The 18089-nt window shown below is 43.6% G+C and overlaps 1 protein-coding gene across 16 annotated transcripts in view; it reads right to left on the minus strand.

Annotated features, from left to right (window-relative positions):
• The window catches only part of ZNF532 (zinc finger protein 532), a 96450-nt gene that overhangs the window by 7631 nt on the left and 70730 nt on the right, over nucleotides 1-18089 (minus strand). For all 16 annotated transcript variants that reach the window (XM_074339890.1, XM_019729288.2, XM_074339892.1 and 13 more), the window contains one exon: nucleotides 16426-16707. In XM_074339890.1, the coding sequence (XP_074195991.1) occupies nucleotides 16426-16707 (282 nt within the window). The remainder of the gene's footprint in view (nucleotides 1-16425; nucleotides 16708-18089) is intronic.

The raw sequence follows: 18089 nt of genomic DNA on the forward strand, positions 1-18089 counted from the left end.
CTTTTATTAATAAGAGTAAAGTTACATATCCAAGTTTCATTTTAAAGAATGGAAAATATTGTCTACTAAATAAAGCCAATCAGTCTGGTAGGTGTTTAAAAGGGTCTTGAACCCAGACAGAGGCCATGGAGGACGTTTCTTCTCCACGTTAAAGATGAAAGTCAGACCACTGCTTTTATTGTTTTCCTACGTGTAAACTGTCGGGGGTGGGGGGCGGTCAAGAGGGGGAAGAACAAAGCAAATAAGCAGCTGGTGCCTCTGAGACAAGCTCTCCCTTCTCCCAAAGGTATTCCTTCATAAAAATTTGTGATCACACAAATAGACCATTAGTAAATCCCTAGTCTGTTGGATTAGCCTGAGAAGGAACAAGAGGTTACATTTAGAACAGAGCTTTAAGTAAAGAACAGTTAACAATTTCTACTGTTCCAACAAAGGTATCTAAATATCTACTAATAGCTAATTCCTTTTGAATTTTGTACATACAAACTGCACAATGTTAAGCTCACCTGGAAGAGTGGCAACACTGCAAGTCTTCGTGAAATAAGACAGTTGTAGCAAAGAATCCTTAAGGCTGCAGACAACTAAAATCTCTATTTCTACCCTTACAACAGGCAAGAGGCCTCAGAGACATGCAACCCACATTTTCTATTTAGGTGAAGGGTTTAATATTCCATTTCTTGTTATGGTGTAGTTACATTAATAGCAAGCCAAAATTTTAATAGAGAAATTTCAATAAAGAAATCCTCAGTAGATAATAAATGAAGAGCAGCTTAGCTGAATCAATAATTACTATTTTCAAAAAGAGTTGACAACGTGTGAGATAGGAATCTTTTCAATGTTTTTTATGAAAAAATGCAGAAATGAACTATGCAACCCCAAAACAATGCAGCAGGATTTGAAAATCACCAGTGACAAGAAAATTACAGGTTTAAACTCCAGCTTCCAAATCAAACGTCGTGTTCACAGTACCTAATAAAAACAAACTGCTTTCTTCTTTGTTAAAATTTAAATATTAACTTATTAAAAGGTGCTTTACCTAATTTATTTCATAACTATATCTTCTGTGCTCGCTTCAGCAGCACATATACTAAAAACTGTATCTTCAATATTATAATAGCTCACATTGCCACCTTATGACACAGACAGCATTTTTTATCAAACAAAAATAGAAAAAACAGTATTAAGAAAGCATAAAGTCTATCATGGTTTGCTTTCAAAACTTCTAAGGGCATTTACTTCCTCTGGCTCCAATGTAGTGTAAGCTGATCCTGAGGGACCATGCGTGGCCTTGACTGGATTTTCTATAGTCAACCAGAATTGGAAAAGAGACATGTTTTCCCACTCAATTACTAGTTGTTTTGTTTGTTTTTAAATAGAACTCTTTGAAGAAATAGGGAACCAGCCCTAAGCTGGCAGGGTCTGAAAATGTTTGTAAAACTTTAAAGCAGTAAAATACCAAATACACACTTGGGTACACCTCTTAAACTTCCTCCCTAATCTCCTATTTTTGACTCTTTTATCTTCACAGACTTTAGGACAGAAAGCATTAGCTCCTCTTAGCAAATTCCTTTGCTCTGAGTGCCCTGGCCCGGGACTCAAGGTCTGAGCTCAGGGATTTAAAATGCCTTTGAAATCCATTGTTTTCAGATGGTACTTGGTGAACGCCACTGGCTCTGTCGGAATCAGACATTTCTCATTCTGATAACTAGTCCCTTCTTGTCTCTGGGCTTGAAGGCCTTTCTGTGTCAGGTGACTCTGAGGAAGTTATGGGAAGGAGAGTCACATCTTTACAAATCCCTCTGGCGAGACAGCCACGGTCACCTTTCCCTGGATTCCTGCCTCCATGAGGCATGGCCTTGCACCCACACACAAAAAGCCTCCTTAATGACCGTCACACATCCGGACGCCCACAGATTTCAGATTAAAGAGAGTTGAATTATTCCCAAACCATGCTGACACACATTCTTCAGCTATCACAACATTTTTTTATGAAAAAGGAAAAAAACAAACCAACTATGTAATTCAAATGTATCACAGCAGCCATGCCTCAGAATTAACTCCTACACTCTGGATCCTTCCACGTGGGAATCGATTCTACAGCTCTACCCGTACAGGGTACAGTCAGTTCTGCTACAACATGACAGACATATAAATAACTTGTACTATAAACCACTGCACTGTGCCAAGTCAGAACACAACAGCTACAGGGCTTCAATCAAAAAGTAAGCGAGGGGCATGATACTCAAAACCTATCCGTGGCACATTTCATGCAACAGCAGCATGGTTGATACATGTTAAGTGGTTAAGAAATACATCGATGCTGCAAAGGAAGAAAGGCACTTTACCTTGAAAAAGTGGGCGTCAGAGGGTTGTGGTCTGTTGAGTTTTTGTGAGGTGGTGGAAGGAGGGCCGGAGGGAAGTTGTGACACCAGGTGTGGACCACATGACAACACAAGGGGAGGGGAGGTCGCAGGTGGACATCTGAGGTGTATGTACGCGTTTTATTTATTCCGACGCAACTCCACTCCATGGTTTTCTGTGCTCACCTAGTGTTTCTCAGGGATGAAATCACACAGGAGCACACTCAGAATTCTCGTTCTGCTCCAACTGTGCCCTGATGTATCAACTGCAGTGGAACAAGTGTGTGTTTTCCACACAAGCACAAGCGTTGTAACAGCACTGACAGTATATACAAGGTTATTCACTGCAGCACTGTGTATAGTGGGGGAAAAATTGGGGTCCATCAAAGGAGAGTTAGCTAAATACAGTCCATGTACTCACACACAACATTCTTATCATGTGGCTGCAGAAAAGAATGGGAGGTCTCAATGCACTGATACGAAAAGGACTGTCACTTGTATGGAGAACGAACTGCTGCAGAAAATTATGTTGACAAACTGTGTTCTGCGTTAGAAATAGTGAAAATGAGAACACATGACCAGACTCAGAGAGAGAAACTTCACGATGCACAAGAAACTTTGTGATTACAGGTAGCAAGGGTAGGAATAAGGCTTTTCACTGTATCCCTTTAGATTGTTTGGATTTTTGAAACTTGAACACAGCACATAAAAAAAAAAATTTTTGCCCCACCCAAAAAATTTTAAGCCAGGTTTAATGAGATAATTTACAAAATATAAATTCACTCTTTTAATGTATAGTTCTCAGTTTTGACAAATGGATAGAGTTGAGTAACTGCAACTACAATCAAGATAGACTAAGTTTGTACAAAATTAATTGTGGTTTTTGCAATTACTGTTAACCTTTAAATCACAACTACTTTTGCACCAACTTAACAGAACCGTTCCTCCACATATGTCCCCACCCCCCCGAGGGCCAGATTGCCTCGTGCCCCTTTATAGTCAGCCCCCTTTCCTACACCCAACTCTTGGGGACCACTGATCTGTTTTCTACCCTTTAGTTTTGCTTTTCTGCTTGTCATATAAATGGAACCATATAGTATAGCACGTAGTTTTTCGAGTCTGGCTTCTTTCACTGGACATAACATTTGCAACTCATCTGTGCTGTTCAGTGTTATCAGTCGTCCATTCCTTTCACTGTGGACTCTTCCATGGCATGGATGCACTCCAGTTTGTTTACCCATTTTTGAGGGGAAGGACATCTACAATGTTTCCAGTTTGGAGGACTCATGAATTCAAACTGCTGTAAACGTGCAAGTGCAGGTTCTGATGTGAACATGTGATCTTATTTCTCTCGGGTAAACACCTGGGATGGGATTACTGAGTCATGTGGTGAATCAAACAGGAAACTGTCCAAGTGTTTCCCAGATTGGCTGCGCTTTGCTTTCCACCAGCAGCAATGACCGCGTAAGAGCTCCAACTGCTGTGCAACCTTCCCCACATCCGGTGTTGCCATTTTATTTCATTGTACCATCTAGAGGACGGCCAGTGGTGGGTGTTTCACTGTGGTTCTAATTTGTATTTCTCTAATGACTCATAGTACTAAGGTAAAAAATGTTCAATTAACAGATTAAATTTCAATGACTTACCTAACTGTACCTCTTCCTCCAAAGAAAAAATCCTGAATTCTACAAGTTCTGGGTTTTTTTATTTTTATTTCATAGTGAATTTCACTGCCTTGTAATCTCACTGAAAACAGAAGCTGTGAGTCCATCTCCATATCCCTGGCCTTCGGCGTACAGGAAATACTCATAGCCACTTATCATGTGAGGGAATGACTGCAGGAGAGAATAACTGAACACACAATTATCTACTGGAATAACATGAGCACGTAATCGGAGAGCAACAAATGTAGCATAAAGCACTGGACACAGAGCAAGCACTGCTTGCTCTGTTTATGGAAAACGGGTGAGCTGTGAGCATGTTAAAATACTGATAAGAAAGAGCCTATAGGAAACGAAGACATTGAGGACAAAGGCAAGAGATGAGCACTGCACACGGAGGGGTCCAGACAGAAGGAAGAACAAGGGTCCCACGCGGCCGGAGAGAAGGCGCCGTCCACAGACAGGTGCAGCGCCCACTCCGTCAGCGGTGGGTGGGTGGGTGGGTGGGTGAGGACGGGAGCGGCAAACAAGGCAGTCCTGCCCGGCAGCCTCCGTTTTCAGTGACGTGTATATGGTGCTCCTAGACACTGCCGCCTTCGTCGCCTTTCTCTTATTGTTGCCGATTATCAATATAACAAATGCTCTTTGCGAAATAAAAGCGAGAATAAGGATTGCTTCTCATCTCACAACTGAAGTAACCATGGTCAATTCCCAGTTATATATCCTTCCCATTTCTTTTCTGAATACACATACTTATGTATATTGATAAGAGTGAGCCTACATCATACATATTAATTTGTAACCTGATTTTTTTTTCGCTTGTAAAACACACACAGCGACTCGTATTTTGATGTTTCTGCATTCTTCCGAATGCATGCGCAGTATTCTACTGCATAAATGGACCATAATTTAACTGTCTTCTATTCATGATTCAGGTTGTTTCGATTTTTTACTAATTACAGATAAAAATTTCTGTAGTCAACCAGTTATCTTTGTATACATTTCTGAAAGTCGTCTTTGTAGTTTAGAAGTTATAAAAAGGTTAAGGCTCTTTGAAGCTTCTTGCAGAACTGTCCTCAAGAGCCCCCCCCCCCCATAAGTCAGCCCTCGTTCACCAAGCGTCTCAACACCAGTCACCATTCTTCAGCTTTACCCAGGCGATAGGTAAAATACTACATTGCACTTGATTTTGTTTTTCTTCAATGCGTAGTGACACTGGACATCTATCGACACATCCTTGAGCCACTCGTATTTCCCTAGCGAGCCAGCTGCCCAGTCATGTCCTTCCTGCAGTTTCCTATGCAGTGAAGGCAAGGGAAACGGCGGGGGAGGGGGTCAGAGAGCAGACCGCGTGGACCGTGGTGAGGGTTTGGGGTTGCCCTTGAGTGTCAGGGGAGCACACTAAAGGGTTCGGGCAGGGTCTGGCTGCCAAGCGTGGAAGCAGGGAACCAGAGCAGAGGCTGTCCGTAACGATCCAGGGGAGACATTACGTACCCTGGGCTTGGAAAGTAAAGGTGACGATAATACGTGGTTGGATTTCGTGTATATCTCAAAGGTAGAGAGGTAGGAGCATTTGGCTGAATGTGGGTGACAAAGGAGAGAAAAAGAAGGGTCAAGTTTCATTCCAAATTCCACCGCCTGGGCACCTGGTGGAACAGAGTTACCAGTTACTAACTGGAAAGGCAGGGGAGACGCAGGTTTAAGGAAGGAGAGGAATCTAAAGTTACATTTTGGATACATTATATTTGAGACGCCCACTGGAGATCTAAGCAGAGATGCTAAAGAGGTGGCTAGATTCAAGCCGGGAACTCAGGGGAGAGCTCCAGGCCAGAGCCCTGAATCTGGGAGTCATTAGGATCCAGACGGCTTTTAAAACCATGGGTTTTGACAAGAACTTGGTGAGAGCAATGGCCACATGAACATTTATAAGCTAAAAAGATGAGAAAGACAGAGAAGAGCTGTCATTGAGGCTGGATGGGAACCAAGAGAAAAGAGTGTCCTGGAGGCCGAGTGTTTCAGACAGGTCACATTAGATGACGCCTGAGGAAGCCAAGACCTCTGGGCTTGGTGACAGGGATGTCACTGAGAGCTCAAGTGGTTTGGGTGCCGTGGTGAGACAAATGCCTAAATGGGAGGAGAGGTGTGGGGAGTACAGGACAGAAAACCATGGCAAGGAGATTTGTTGCAAAGAGAGACAAAGAAAGGCAGCAGAGGAGTGGGGCACGAAGGCGGTTTTGCTTTGGGATGGTCAGAGGCAGCAGGGCATGCTTCATGAGTTTTGAGAATGATCGAGAAAAGCTGAAGATGCAGGAGAGAGGGGACAAGTGTGGCTGTGACATCCTTTAGTGGTCAAAAAGGGGGTTACGTGGAGTGCACAGATGGAGGGCTGTTCTTATGCAGAGCACAGGGTCACGCTTTGTAACAGCGGGATGGGGAGCTGGGGACCTAACACAGGCAGAGCAGGTGCCTCCAGACGCACAGGGGGTTCCATTGGGCCGTCTCTCCCTCCGTGCAAGGCAGAACACAGACTTGCTGGCTTTCGAGGCTGTCCACGATCTAGTTCTCAAGCCATCATTTTGATTACATCTCCTAGGGCTTTATCAACTTTCCATGCAAAGCTACTCACGCTCACATCTGCTGAAGACAGTGACACCTTCCTCCTTGCCCTTCTAAGACAGCCTTCCCTCTTCTGGAGATTCATTCAAACCCTTTCCACCCCTCTGGCCAGCTCCCCTCAGCTCCTTGGGGGGCACCCCTGACCGCTCCAGCCACCATCCTCTCCTTCTGTCACCGATATCCCACGCAGTTACCAGAGCGAAGCACTGGAACTGCACCTCCATGTCACGTGACTGCCTAAAAGCCAGCTGTTGTTCTCAGAAGCTTCAGGAAGTAAGGCCTTTGGACTTGCCTACCTCACGGTCCAACCTCCCTTCACAGCCTTTTCAGCACATCACCCTCCATAACTACTTGTTGGCGTAGCTTGTCGTGTGGTTTGTACCACGTCCATACTCTTCTTGCAGTTCTGTACACAGGGCGACTTTCTCTTACGCATCCTCCAAATACCTCTTTGGGGAGTATTTCTTCTGTGAAGGCTTCCCTGGCATCTCCCAACCCATGCTGATTCCCCACGAAACTGTGATACTCAGACCTCCACTTCCTTGTATTTTAGGTAGAAATCCAATTCCTGTCTCCCACGTACCACACACACAACTGTGATTTCACTCTATCCTCCTCCAACCTCTTTAAAGGCTGGGCTATATTTCATGGCGTACTCTATTTACAGGCCTCAATAAGAGCTGAGCTGCAATCCGAACCAAAAGCACCTTTCACTTAGTGTTTAATTACACACCCCCTTGTGAGTCCTCCAAGACTCTTGGTTTACACCCAAACTCATACTAGTTTTAGCTTTTCAAATATTTACGCTTTTTTTCCTACCCAATTGTAAGCATCTGCAGGGCAAGATTTACATTTTACACTTTATTTGTACTTCTCCATAGCAAATGCTATGCAATTTGGTAAATATTTATAGAGTAAAAGAAAGGTACATACAAAAGAATAAACATGGTTCAAAGTTAAACATTCCCAAAGTATGAATGAATGGGCTGCTCTAAATTGTTTCATAATTGCACTTCCTATAATATCCAAGTACCCAGACAAACCAAAGACTTAAAAATAGTGTAGACTGATACCGTGAACAGGTTTTAAAAAATCAAGTTTTCCTAAAGGACAGAAATGTGCTAAATTTACCTGTAAACTATAGCTCAGCAAAGTTGATTTAAAAAGGAAGAAATTCACTAAAGAAATATGTAACATCATTAGCATACCTATTAAATAAAGAAAAGGCCTAATTTTCACTCTGAGAATTCTTGAAACTTTTTACTAGGATAAATACAAAAGAACACTTCATAGGTATTCAAGTTGCTTTATCTATTCATGTTAGATCTGGATAAAGTTAGTATGTATGTGCTCACGAAACTGGAAAGTTTTCACTCCCTGTATATAAATATCACGTACAGTTATAGATGGTAAATCATAAGAAAAAATACTTGCGTAATCAAACCACCCATGCTCCCTTAGAAAATGGCCTTTTACATGGGCAAGTAGCCTTCCCCTGAAGTTTGGAGTACTCCAAAGTCCTTACTGAGACAATTCAACATCTAAGACATTAGTGAGATTTTCCAGTTCCTGTCTCACTATATCCAAGAATATACAAATAAATGGGTATTTAGACGACCATAGAACAAGAAACTTAACTTACACACGTGTGAAAGCACCAAGAAAAATAATTTTTGAGTACCAAACGATCCAAGTTTACAAATTAGAACTAAGTGTTCAGGGGAAATATTTAAACACAGAGAATAAATTTAGACCACAGGTTGGCAGACGTTTTCTGTAAAGGGCCAGATGGTAAATATTTTACACTTTGCAGACCAATGAAGCTCTGTTGCAACTATTCCACCTTGTAGTGCAAAAGCAGCCCTAGACGGTGATACATAAATGAATGGGTGTGGCTGTGTTCCAACAAATTATTTACAAACACAGGTGGTGGGTTGTGAACCATAGTTTGTTTATCCTACTGTAGACCATTGTCTCACATTCCATAGAAAACAGAACCAAGTCTCATTCAAAACCAAACCTATTTAACAAAATAGGTAGTCAATCTAGGTAAAAAAACAAGTCCTAACTCTAAAGTAAGGAGAATGAGCTCTTCTTCATGTGTCGTGCTCAGAACACGTCCGAGCACCACCAACACGGTGGTGCTGTGGTCCTGAGACGACGGCTCTGAAGTGCACTGTGCGCTGCAGGACGAGGATGTGCTTATCGCGAGGCTTGTTGAAAACAACAAAACAAAGCCAGTCTCCTAACTTGATGGCAAAAGACTATCAGGTTTGCTGATGACACTGTACAACTGAAAAAGTAAGACAGAACTGTAAAACATGCACAGTAACAAAAGGCCAAACCCAGAGCAGACGGGAAAGAAACACGTCCCACCACAGTTTCTGTGCTCAGAGCCGCGTCAGACACCGGGCAATGGGAAAAGCAAAGTGCTGAGAAAGCCTGGCTTTCTAATAAGGCTGCCCGAATTACGGCAGTGCAACTCACCAATGCTTGCCAGGGTGTCGTGGGGTCACCACGGGCACGTCAGCCTGGGACTTCTGCATGGACCCCCACTAACTCGTGGTGACATGCAGCATAGGTTTGGGGGTCTTGCTACAGGCCCTGAACAGACCCCATACCTCTTCTGTCCTGCCATCCGCTCCACTCAAGGCCCTCATATGGGAAATCCTGACTGTCACTCTCTCTCCTTCACAACAAGGAAAACAGAATTGACAGCTGCTGCCATGTGTCACTGACTCTAAGACACTCAGGAATCACAGACCATACGAGTATGAAAAAAGACATCTTTGCTGTTAAATTCTCCTTGGTCGGGTTGTTTTGTTCCTCTTCTACTTATAAGGGTTTGTCTTATCTTCTAAGCCTTCTCGGTTCCTAAAATACATGCCTATAAATGGTGACACATTCTTTCTCTATGATTTCTGTTCTTAACCTAATTCTCATGGAGGGACCACTGGAAGGAATATATAGAATGTTTTTCTTCCAGTGTGATTTTCACTACAATCTTTTTGCCCTTTTTCATTAAAAAGCAAGCTGAAAGAGGTCACTGGGAAAGATTTTTTTCCCTATGATCACTATTTTATGAAAGGGCAACTATTGCAACAGAACGAAAAAATTAAAATATACTGTCTGCAGAGCTAAGTAGATTCTTTCTAATACTATTTCCACAAATCAAGACAAAAGAAACTAGTCATTTTAAAGATAATCAGTTTGTATCAGATAATCTATAAGAAATCAGTTAATAACTTTACAAAGTAAATAAGCACGAATATAAAAGGCTACCATTAACACTGCCTGATGACAGTTATTTTCTTGCTTGTGCTAGTCCTACATGATACATTAATTCTCCAGCTGTCTAAACAAACCGTAGTAATGAGGCCCTGCTGGTCGCTATGATCCACCATCAGATCTGCAGGACAATTCGCGATACCACGGACAGCTCCTCGTCTGAGCCGCCATGTGAGAACGAACCCTCACACAGCTATTGAAAGGCTCTTCCGTGTTTGTTGCCTGGGTCTTGGTCCCCGTTTTACAATTATGTGGCTTTGAGTGGATCTGAAGAACAGCAACGACTCCAGGCATTGCCTCTTTCTTTCCTGAACAACCCTCCCAACTCGTGTTTGCCTTGTGGCACCACGTGTAGGACGTGCTGGGCACTGACGAGCAGACTTACATGCTTCCTCCTTGCTCCAGTCTCACCCGAGGCTCTGGCTCTTCTCCTGCCAAACAAAAGTTTATTCCTACTCATAACCTGGGGTGACAGCTTAAATGCGCACACCCTGACCTTGAGGCAGAAGGGAGGATTCTGAGTTCTGAAAAACGGCCTGCAGTCCTTCTGGTTGTGAAGTTTTCCCATCGACACTGAGAGGGGACTCAGGGCCTCTCAGTTACCTTCCAGTGCTGTGGATTTTACGGTTCCTTCTTAAGTCAGCCACGGCCAGAATGGCCTTTTATGTCCTTAGATGTCGCCACGTGGGGCATGTAATATTATTTTCTGGTTGTTTTGGACTTCAAGGTAATATCCACTTACAGACACGATCATGTGCTACATACTTAAATTCTAAAACTCTAGTCTGCCAGTTGGATTTAGGAACGTAGTTTCCTAAAGAAATTACAAATTACTGTGGCATTCCTGGGCAAGCACATAAAAACCTACCCATGTAACACAGAACCACAAGACTGAGCCAATATTCTAAGGCCTGACAAGATTTCAGCACCCGTTCAAAGAAGAAACCTAACCCCACAGCAAATCTGGGTCTTTCGAGTCATAAAAGAAGCTACTCTCTGCCCTCCTCCCTTGGCCCCATGGGATCCACACCTACACTCTACCTACCAGGGATGCCGGAGCAGGGCAAAAACCTGGGGCACAGCAAAGGACTGGGATTTGACAGGTGACAAGGGGAGGGGATACGGGGGACGTAAGTCCGGGTCTGGGGCAGGGAACAGAGCGAGAGGCCAAGGCTGGGCCACAGGGGAAGCTTTCGGTTCTGAGCAGCATGAAGAGATGGCAAAATCAGACCTCAAACAAGCTCAGAGGAGGAGGAGGAGGAGGACCAGAAGCTAGGCTCACAGAGCAGGAGGGCAGAGAAGGGAAACTGCTCATCGGTGACAGTGAGCGAGGTCAGTCCCTGGCTGCGGGCGATGGTTTTAGTAAGAATGTTCTTATGCCAGCAAACCTCAGTGCATTCATCCAAAGCAGGAGACGGGGGCCAAGTCTCGTATTTGTCCTGCCCTGTCTGGCGACAGCACCAGCCTAGCATTAGGGAGCCTTTACCTCCGGAGCCTCTGTACATGAGAGATAAACAGGAAGAGCCCAGGGAGGAAACGTCTTCCTCGGTCTCCAAAGAAATGGCAGCCCTGGCGGGCGAAGCACTGCCAACACCCAGATGTCTATAAACATGTTCGTTACCCTGGTGGCGGTGCGCTGCCAGCTCTACCCCGTTATTGCTTAGTCGTCTTGCAGGGGACTGACTTGCCAGAGAAGAGTGCCACAGGAGCTGTACTTCACGTGCAGAGCCAACCTGGTAGTGTCGTGCCAGCATGGGATGTGCTAACGAGTCTGCACGGATCCACTCCCTTTCGGCCGGTCATTCTGGCCAAAGGCTCCCACCTGCCAGGCAGCAGGGCACAAGCGCAGGAGGAATCTCTGGTTACAAAAAGGAGGGAGCGTAACCGGCCACACTGATGGTCCGAAGCAGCCTAGCTAACCAGCACTTTGGTCAATTCATTCCACGTTAGGACCGAGAGCTGCTGCTCTAGGAGAACTCCGGGAGTCGGCAGAGAACTCGCGCGTGTGTGTCTCCAGATTCCCGAAACTCTCTTTCTGCAGGAACAGCCTGTGTACAATCCAGCCAGCCCCCAAACACATCCCAGGCAGTGGCTAAGACATACCAGCCACTCCAAAGCGTCCCAGGATTCCGCAGGAAGATTCACGCGATACATTAATGACACCAGAGCGCTACTAACCACTACTGCAATGCACTCCAGTGAGGCACTCGGTCCCCAGTGAAGAACACACGACGATTACACACAGCACTCTTCCAGAAGCACACACACGTTCGTTCCTGTAATGATGCCATAAACAAGTTTAACCAAGACTGAACGCCTAAAGTGACGATGGATGGAAAGTCATATATTTGCTAACTGTTCCAAATCTGTACTGAAAGATTTAATGAGACTAAAATTAAGCCAATTTTGAAATGCCAAGCTTTTCTGCTCTGCAAGGATGAGCCGCTCAGCACAGCACTGGAGCAGTCTGGGTCTGGACTGAATCCTACGTCTGCCATTTACAAGCTGTAGAACCTGGGGGAATAAATCACTGAACCTTTCCTAAGTTTCCTTTCCTCGTCTGTGACATGGGATCAGTATATCATCTACCTCATGAGCCTGTTTCAAGGATAAATGAGGTAACCAATAGTGCATGTGCCATGGCAAGCCCTCCGTCAGTGCTACCTACCCTGTCGCTGTCACTGTCACCACCTACCAGTTCAGCACAAGTTCCCAAAATCATCCACCGTGTGTGGTTCCACTTCACTGGCTCAGAACGTTTACATACTGTCATAACACATCGTGCTATTTCACTGGGTGATCCTGCAAAATTAGATCTTTCCAATAACTCCTAGCCTGTTAAAGGTACACAACTCTCCTCTCCTGAGACATTTAGCCAAATATAATTCTCCAACCCCTCATGTGTGTAGCATGTTTCATATTTGTATCTCGTCGTAACCCCAAAAGGACTGGAGGCTGCTCATCACCTCACACGCAGGTCCTTCTGGGTCCCTACCCCACAGGACACTGCCGTCACTAACGCATAGATTACTCCCACTTTAAAGAAGAGGCAGTTATGTATAAAAGGGGTTCGATGTCTTCCAACTCAGCACCCATTCCTGATCCATTAATTCAAGAAACATTCATCGGCTTCCTATGAGCTAGGGACGGAAGCCCCCAAATACTTTATGCATGAGAACTGAAGAGAGGAAGAAAGCATTCAGGGTCTGCTTAAGGGAGAGGCACCCTTCATACAGCGGTAAGTACATATAAGGGAAGGACAAGCTGCCATGGAAAAGGCAGGAAGAGGACCCGATTCAGTCTGAGGGAGGGACCAAGGAAGGCTTTCCATATGAAGTGACGTCTACACTGAGCGCTGAGAGGACTACGGGGCGTTAGCTCCCTGGAAGGTGCGGCTGTTGGAGCCAATGTGTATCACCTGAAATGTGTACCACCCGAGGCAAGTGAATGTGCAGTGGTTAAAGCACTTGCGGCCGCTGAGTTTGTCTCGTGTGCACTGAGGGATACGGCTGGAGGAAGGGTAGCTCAGAGGAGACCCAGGAAGCCACTGGACATTGAGGGACATAGCCCTGCACAACTGGAACTGCACTTTAAAAACCTCTTTCTGGCTACAGTGAGAAGAGGAATCTGGGCAAGAACGAATAGTTGCCTCAATGAACATAAATGCATGGACGAAAGGGTATTTCAATGGATTGGGGAGACGGCTGGGTAGAAGGTAGGAATCACCAGCTCACATTGGGCACCAAGCTTTGACTGCAGAAGCTGAGGTGGAGGGGTGTGTGGGTTCCTTGTTGTGCAGGCTTAAAGCTTCTGTGAATTATCCAACAAGCCGAAACACTTGATAAGTTGTAGGATTTCGGGGCCCAGAATGCAGGCAAGAAACCACAGCTGGAGGCAGAGATTTGGAAGTTATCTGCGTATTTACATGAGAAGTGAGATATGGGTGTATGCAACCATGAGAAAACCCAGGAGAGTGTATAGCGTTCAACTTAGGGTGGGAAATGCTTTTAGAAAGAACTGTCCATGAGGTGAAACACTGCAGTGGGGTCAATCAAGGAAAAGTCCAAAAAAATGTCCACTGGACCCAACAACAAGGTCACAAGTGAAGTGGGTTTGGTGACAAAGGAGGTCAGTTGGGGAGTAAATGCGAGTGGTCAAGTACACACAGCGAGATGCTGGCTTGGCTGTTCAAAGGGAAGAGAAAACACAGAGTGTCAGAGATGTGAAGTTTGGGGTTTAAACGCAAGAGACGTGACGTGAGTATTCCGACAGGAGGGAAGAAGAGGAGAACGGGAATAGACACAAATGTGTCTGCAGGTGGGCTGTGTGGAAGTGGAGGCTTCCAGTCTGATTCCGCACGGCAGAGCTCATGCATTGGTTTCTGACTCACGTTCCGCATTCTTCTCATTTCACCAGCTTATAAAGACATTTCTTTCCTTCCCTCTCCCACCTCCCTTCGGTTCTCTTGGGAGGCTGAGTGAATAGAATTGAAACCGTAATCTAATCTGATGTGCCTCATTCCAAAAGAGAAGGGTCTCCATGTCTTCAAAGCTAATCCTAAAATCCTACTAAGCCCAGCATTTCCTCAGTGATGAATGGCTGCGTGTAACGTAAGTATACTCACCGTGCACAGCCTGCACACACGTCCAGTTCAGGGCGGGCTCCATGCTTCAGTCCAAAGCAAATAGTTTAAGTACACATAAGTGTTAAATTTGATCTTACATTCTAGATCCAATAATTGTCAGATGTGCAAGATAAAGATTGTTTAGGAAAAAGTAAACAAAGGAACAGAAAGAATTCAGAAATGTCCCAAGACGGTTACAAAAAGCTCAAATGTATAAGAAATGAATGGATTGATCTGCTAGATAATTAAGGTGTGTTCCTGTTTTAACCTTCGTGAAATCCAGATTGGGTGCCAAGAAAAGACTTCTCCTAGAATCACCACATCAGACTCTGAAAGAACTACCGGCAGTGTATTTACACAGTCGGTTTAATCAAGTATTGACCCTCAAGAACGACCCAGTATTTACAATGAGCATTGTAAGAGGCTAAGGCCTCTTTGGGGAGCCAGAAGCCGAGAGGATTAAATAAGCAAGGGGCCACTAAAGCCATATATATTCCATAAGTAAATAATTTTTATATGGAGAGACACTGAAGTAAGGACAGTTAGACCAAATATAACAAAAACAGCTTTTTACAATTAGTGATCACTGTGGTTGATGTTCAAAGCCAAGCTGATACCATGTAGACGTAGCAAGGTAAAACACGTCAGTGGCACGAGTATTTCAAATAAGTAGTATAAATAAATTAGATTACAAAGTCATGCTTAAAGCACTTAATGTAACAAACTCTTCAAGGCTCTAGTCTATACTAATTACAATCCAATTCCTACGCACTATTCACATAGGTTCCCCCGGGATAACCATTTGGTCTTATTGGCTTAAATTCAAGTCATAAAATGGCTCCTTTCAAAGTGTAATGTCTCTGAAACCCGTAATCAATCTTAGTATCACTAAAAGTAGGACAAGCTGGCATTATGTGCCTCAGGATGTGATACAAAAAGAATACGGCACCTATGACCTTGTCTTACCTAGAAACGTTCAGCCTCAATTTAACCAAATTTCTAGGAATTTTTGGATAAAGAGAAACAAGTTAAACAGTGTCACAAGGAAGCCATTATGTAAATCTAGAAATTCGGGGAACAATCCACAGGACATATAATCCAGTTTTTCCAACAACTCAGTAGCACATTAAAAAATAAAATAAAATTGTCATAGACTAAGAGAGATCTAAGTTATAAAACAACCAGATGTAATGCAGACTCTTTCTAGATCCTGACCAAGACAAACCAATTTTGAGATGATCATAATAATATTTAAAAATAATCTTGCTCGTTATATTAGTGTAATAATGGGCATTTAAAAAAAATTTCCTTATTAGTTGGAGATGTGTACGTATTATTTTTAAAAGAATATACATATTGCAACTCAGAAATTCCAGTGATTTTGAGTTAAAAAAGCTCCTAGAAGGTCCCTCTTCCCACTACCAAAATCATCAAATGGTCACGTAAGTCATAAAAATGCTACTAGCAGGTTTCAAAACATCACTTTCTTCCTCCCCTGCTTTCTTTCTTACTTGCCATAGGGCTAAAGAGGTCATTTAAATGTTTTTAACTTTGGTTTACCTGTGTTCTCAGCTTCCTCACAGGTGTGGTAGGTAACTCACTGCCAGCCTCGGGGTGAGGAAGTAAAGGCAATTATTAGCAAAATCACAGAACCGGATCGGCAGGACTTGGAAATGCCCATTTTATATGTAAAGAAACTGAGGCTCAGAGACACTGAGTGATGTTTGAGGTCACCCTACTAATTACTGATGGAGCCAAGGCCAAAACCCAAGTCTTGGAGGTCTGTCAGTCCAGTGAGTGCTTCCTTTCCCTAAGGGGCTGCGGTAGCAGTCACTCTTCCTTACTCTAAGGGGGCAGGGGTGGCAGTCATTCTTACCTTCCCATGCTCCTTTCTCACGTGAGAAATGTAAACATCTCTTTGCGTGAACAGGCGGTCACACTCCCAACACGTCCACCCAGGACTGGCCACTTTCTTGGGTTCCACTGATTTCTTCACAGGAGATGGAGATTTCTTTTCCAATTTCTCTTTCCCATTCATGGATCTGGTGTCCTCTTTGTTTTGATTTGCTGAATTCTGAGTTGTAGGCTTAATGCTCAATGGCAAGTTTATACCCAAGTTTGGAGGCCCTTCAATACTTTTCAATGTTCCGTGCATAGACTACATTATAAAAAGAAACATCTATCACAAATCGCACCGCTAAAAGAAAGTACATGTGGGCTGCTCTTAATACATTAGACTTTAAATGCAATTTTATATTCATTCAGAAATTTTTCTTAACATATCAAGAAGAAAACCTAAGCAAAATACATGCTTAAATAAAGAGATAAAAAAGTACTATTTGAGACTCATAGATACAGAGAACACACTAAGGGTTACCAGAGGGAGGGGGTTTGGGGAGCTGAGTGAAAAAGGTGAAAGGATTAAGAAGTACAAATTGGTAGTTACAAAACAGTCATGGGGATATAAAGTACAGCACAGGGAATGTAGTCAGTACTATAGTAATAAATATGTATGGTGTCAGGTGAGTATTAGACTTATCAAGGGAATCACTTCATATAAATGTCTAAACACCATGTGGCACACCTGAAACTAATATAATAGTGAGTGTCAACTATAATTGAAAAAAAATTTTAAAGTATTATTTGTATGTCAATTACAATTTAAAAAGAGAAAAGGAAATATTAACTTTTATGGTTGCTATTACACATGTACTTCTAGTTCCAAATTATTTTTAAAAACTTATTTGCTTGGGCCATTTTAAAATTGTTTAAAGAAAGCCTTCTGTACTGCATCCAAATTATTCCTGGCACTCTGTCCTTCCCCAGGGTACCACAGTGAGTCCTCTCTACAACAGACCGTTTCTGGGGAAGAACAATTTACTTTCCTATCTACCCAGAAACATTTCAATAGGCTAACGTATTGGTAGGTGCTCAAGACGCTTAGAATATCTTTAGCAGTTTGGATTTCTGCTGAGGTTTGGGGGCGGGGGTGGTTTTAATCTCCCTACACCCTGTGCTAACCCATCCCTTACAGACAGCGCCCAGACTTGTGAACTATACACAGTAGGTACTCAACAAGCCTTCTGAAACCACTGAGCTATTTATTTTCATTAACCTCAATAGCTACCGTATCTTCAACTTCAATTCTCAGGATTTCAAATTCTATTGGGGTAAATTTAGTACACTTTGCTTCTAAAGACCGGCTCGCTTTGGTGTTTGTTTTGTTTGTGTTCTAGAAGTGTGGAGTCCAAAAAAAGAAAAAGGAAAAGAAAAACATGTAGAAGCAAAAAAGTCTATGCCTCAATGTACAATTTATGTTTGACTAGGGCCTTCTCCGTTTGTCAGTATTCAGGCTTGCAGCTAGCCTCTGCGTTCCGGAGCCTACAGAAAGACACGACATGACACCCGTTTTCCTAAGGTGCATGAGCACATCTAAGCCTCCTAGGTCACAGAGACCCGCTCTGCAGAGACCCAGCCCCATGTTCCTTCTTGAGTGTTTGATTGAGCAGCTGTCCCTTCAGCGTACTTTCCACCATACTT

Source organism: Rhinolophus sinicus, linkage group LG09 (genome assembly GCF_036562045.2).
Source record: "Rhinolophus sinicus isolate RSC01 linkage group LG09, ASM3656204v1, whole genome shotgun sequence".
Classification (NCBI taxonomy): Eukaryota; Metazoa; Chordata; class Mammalia; order Chiroptera; family Rhinolophidae; genus Rhinolophus; species Rhinolophus sinicus.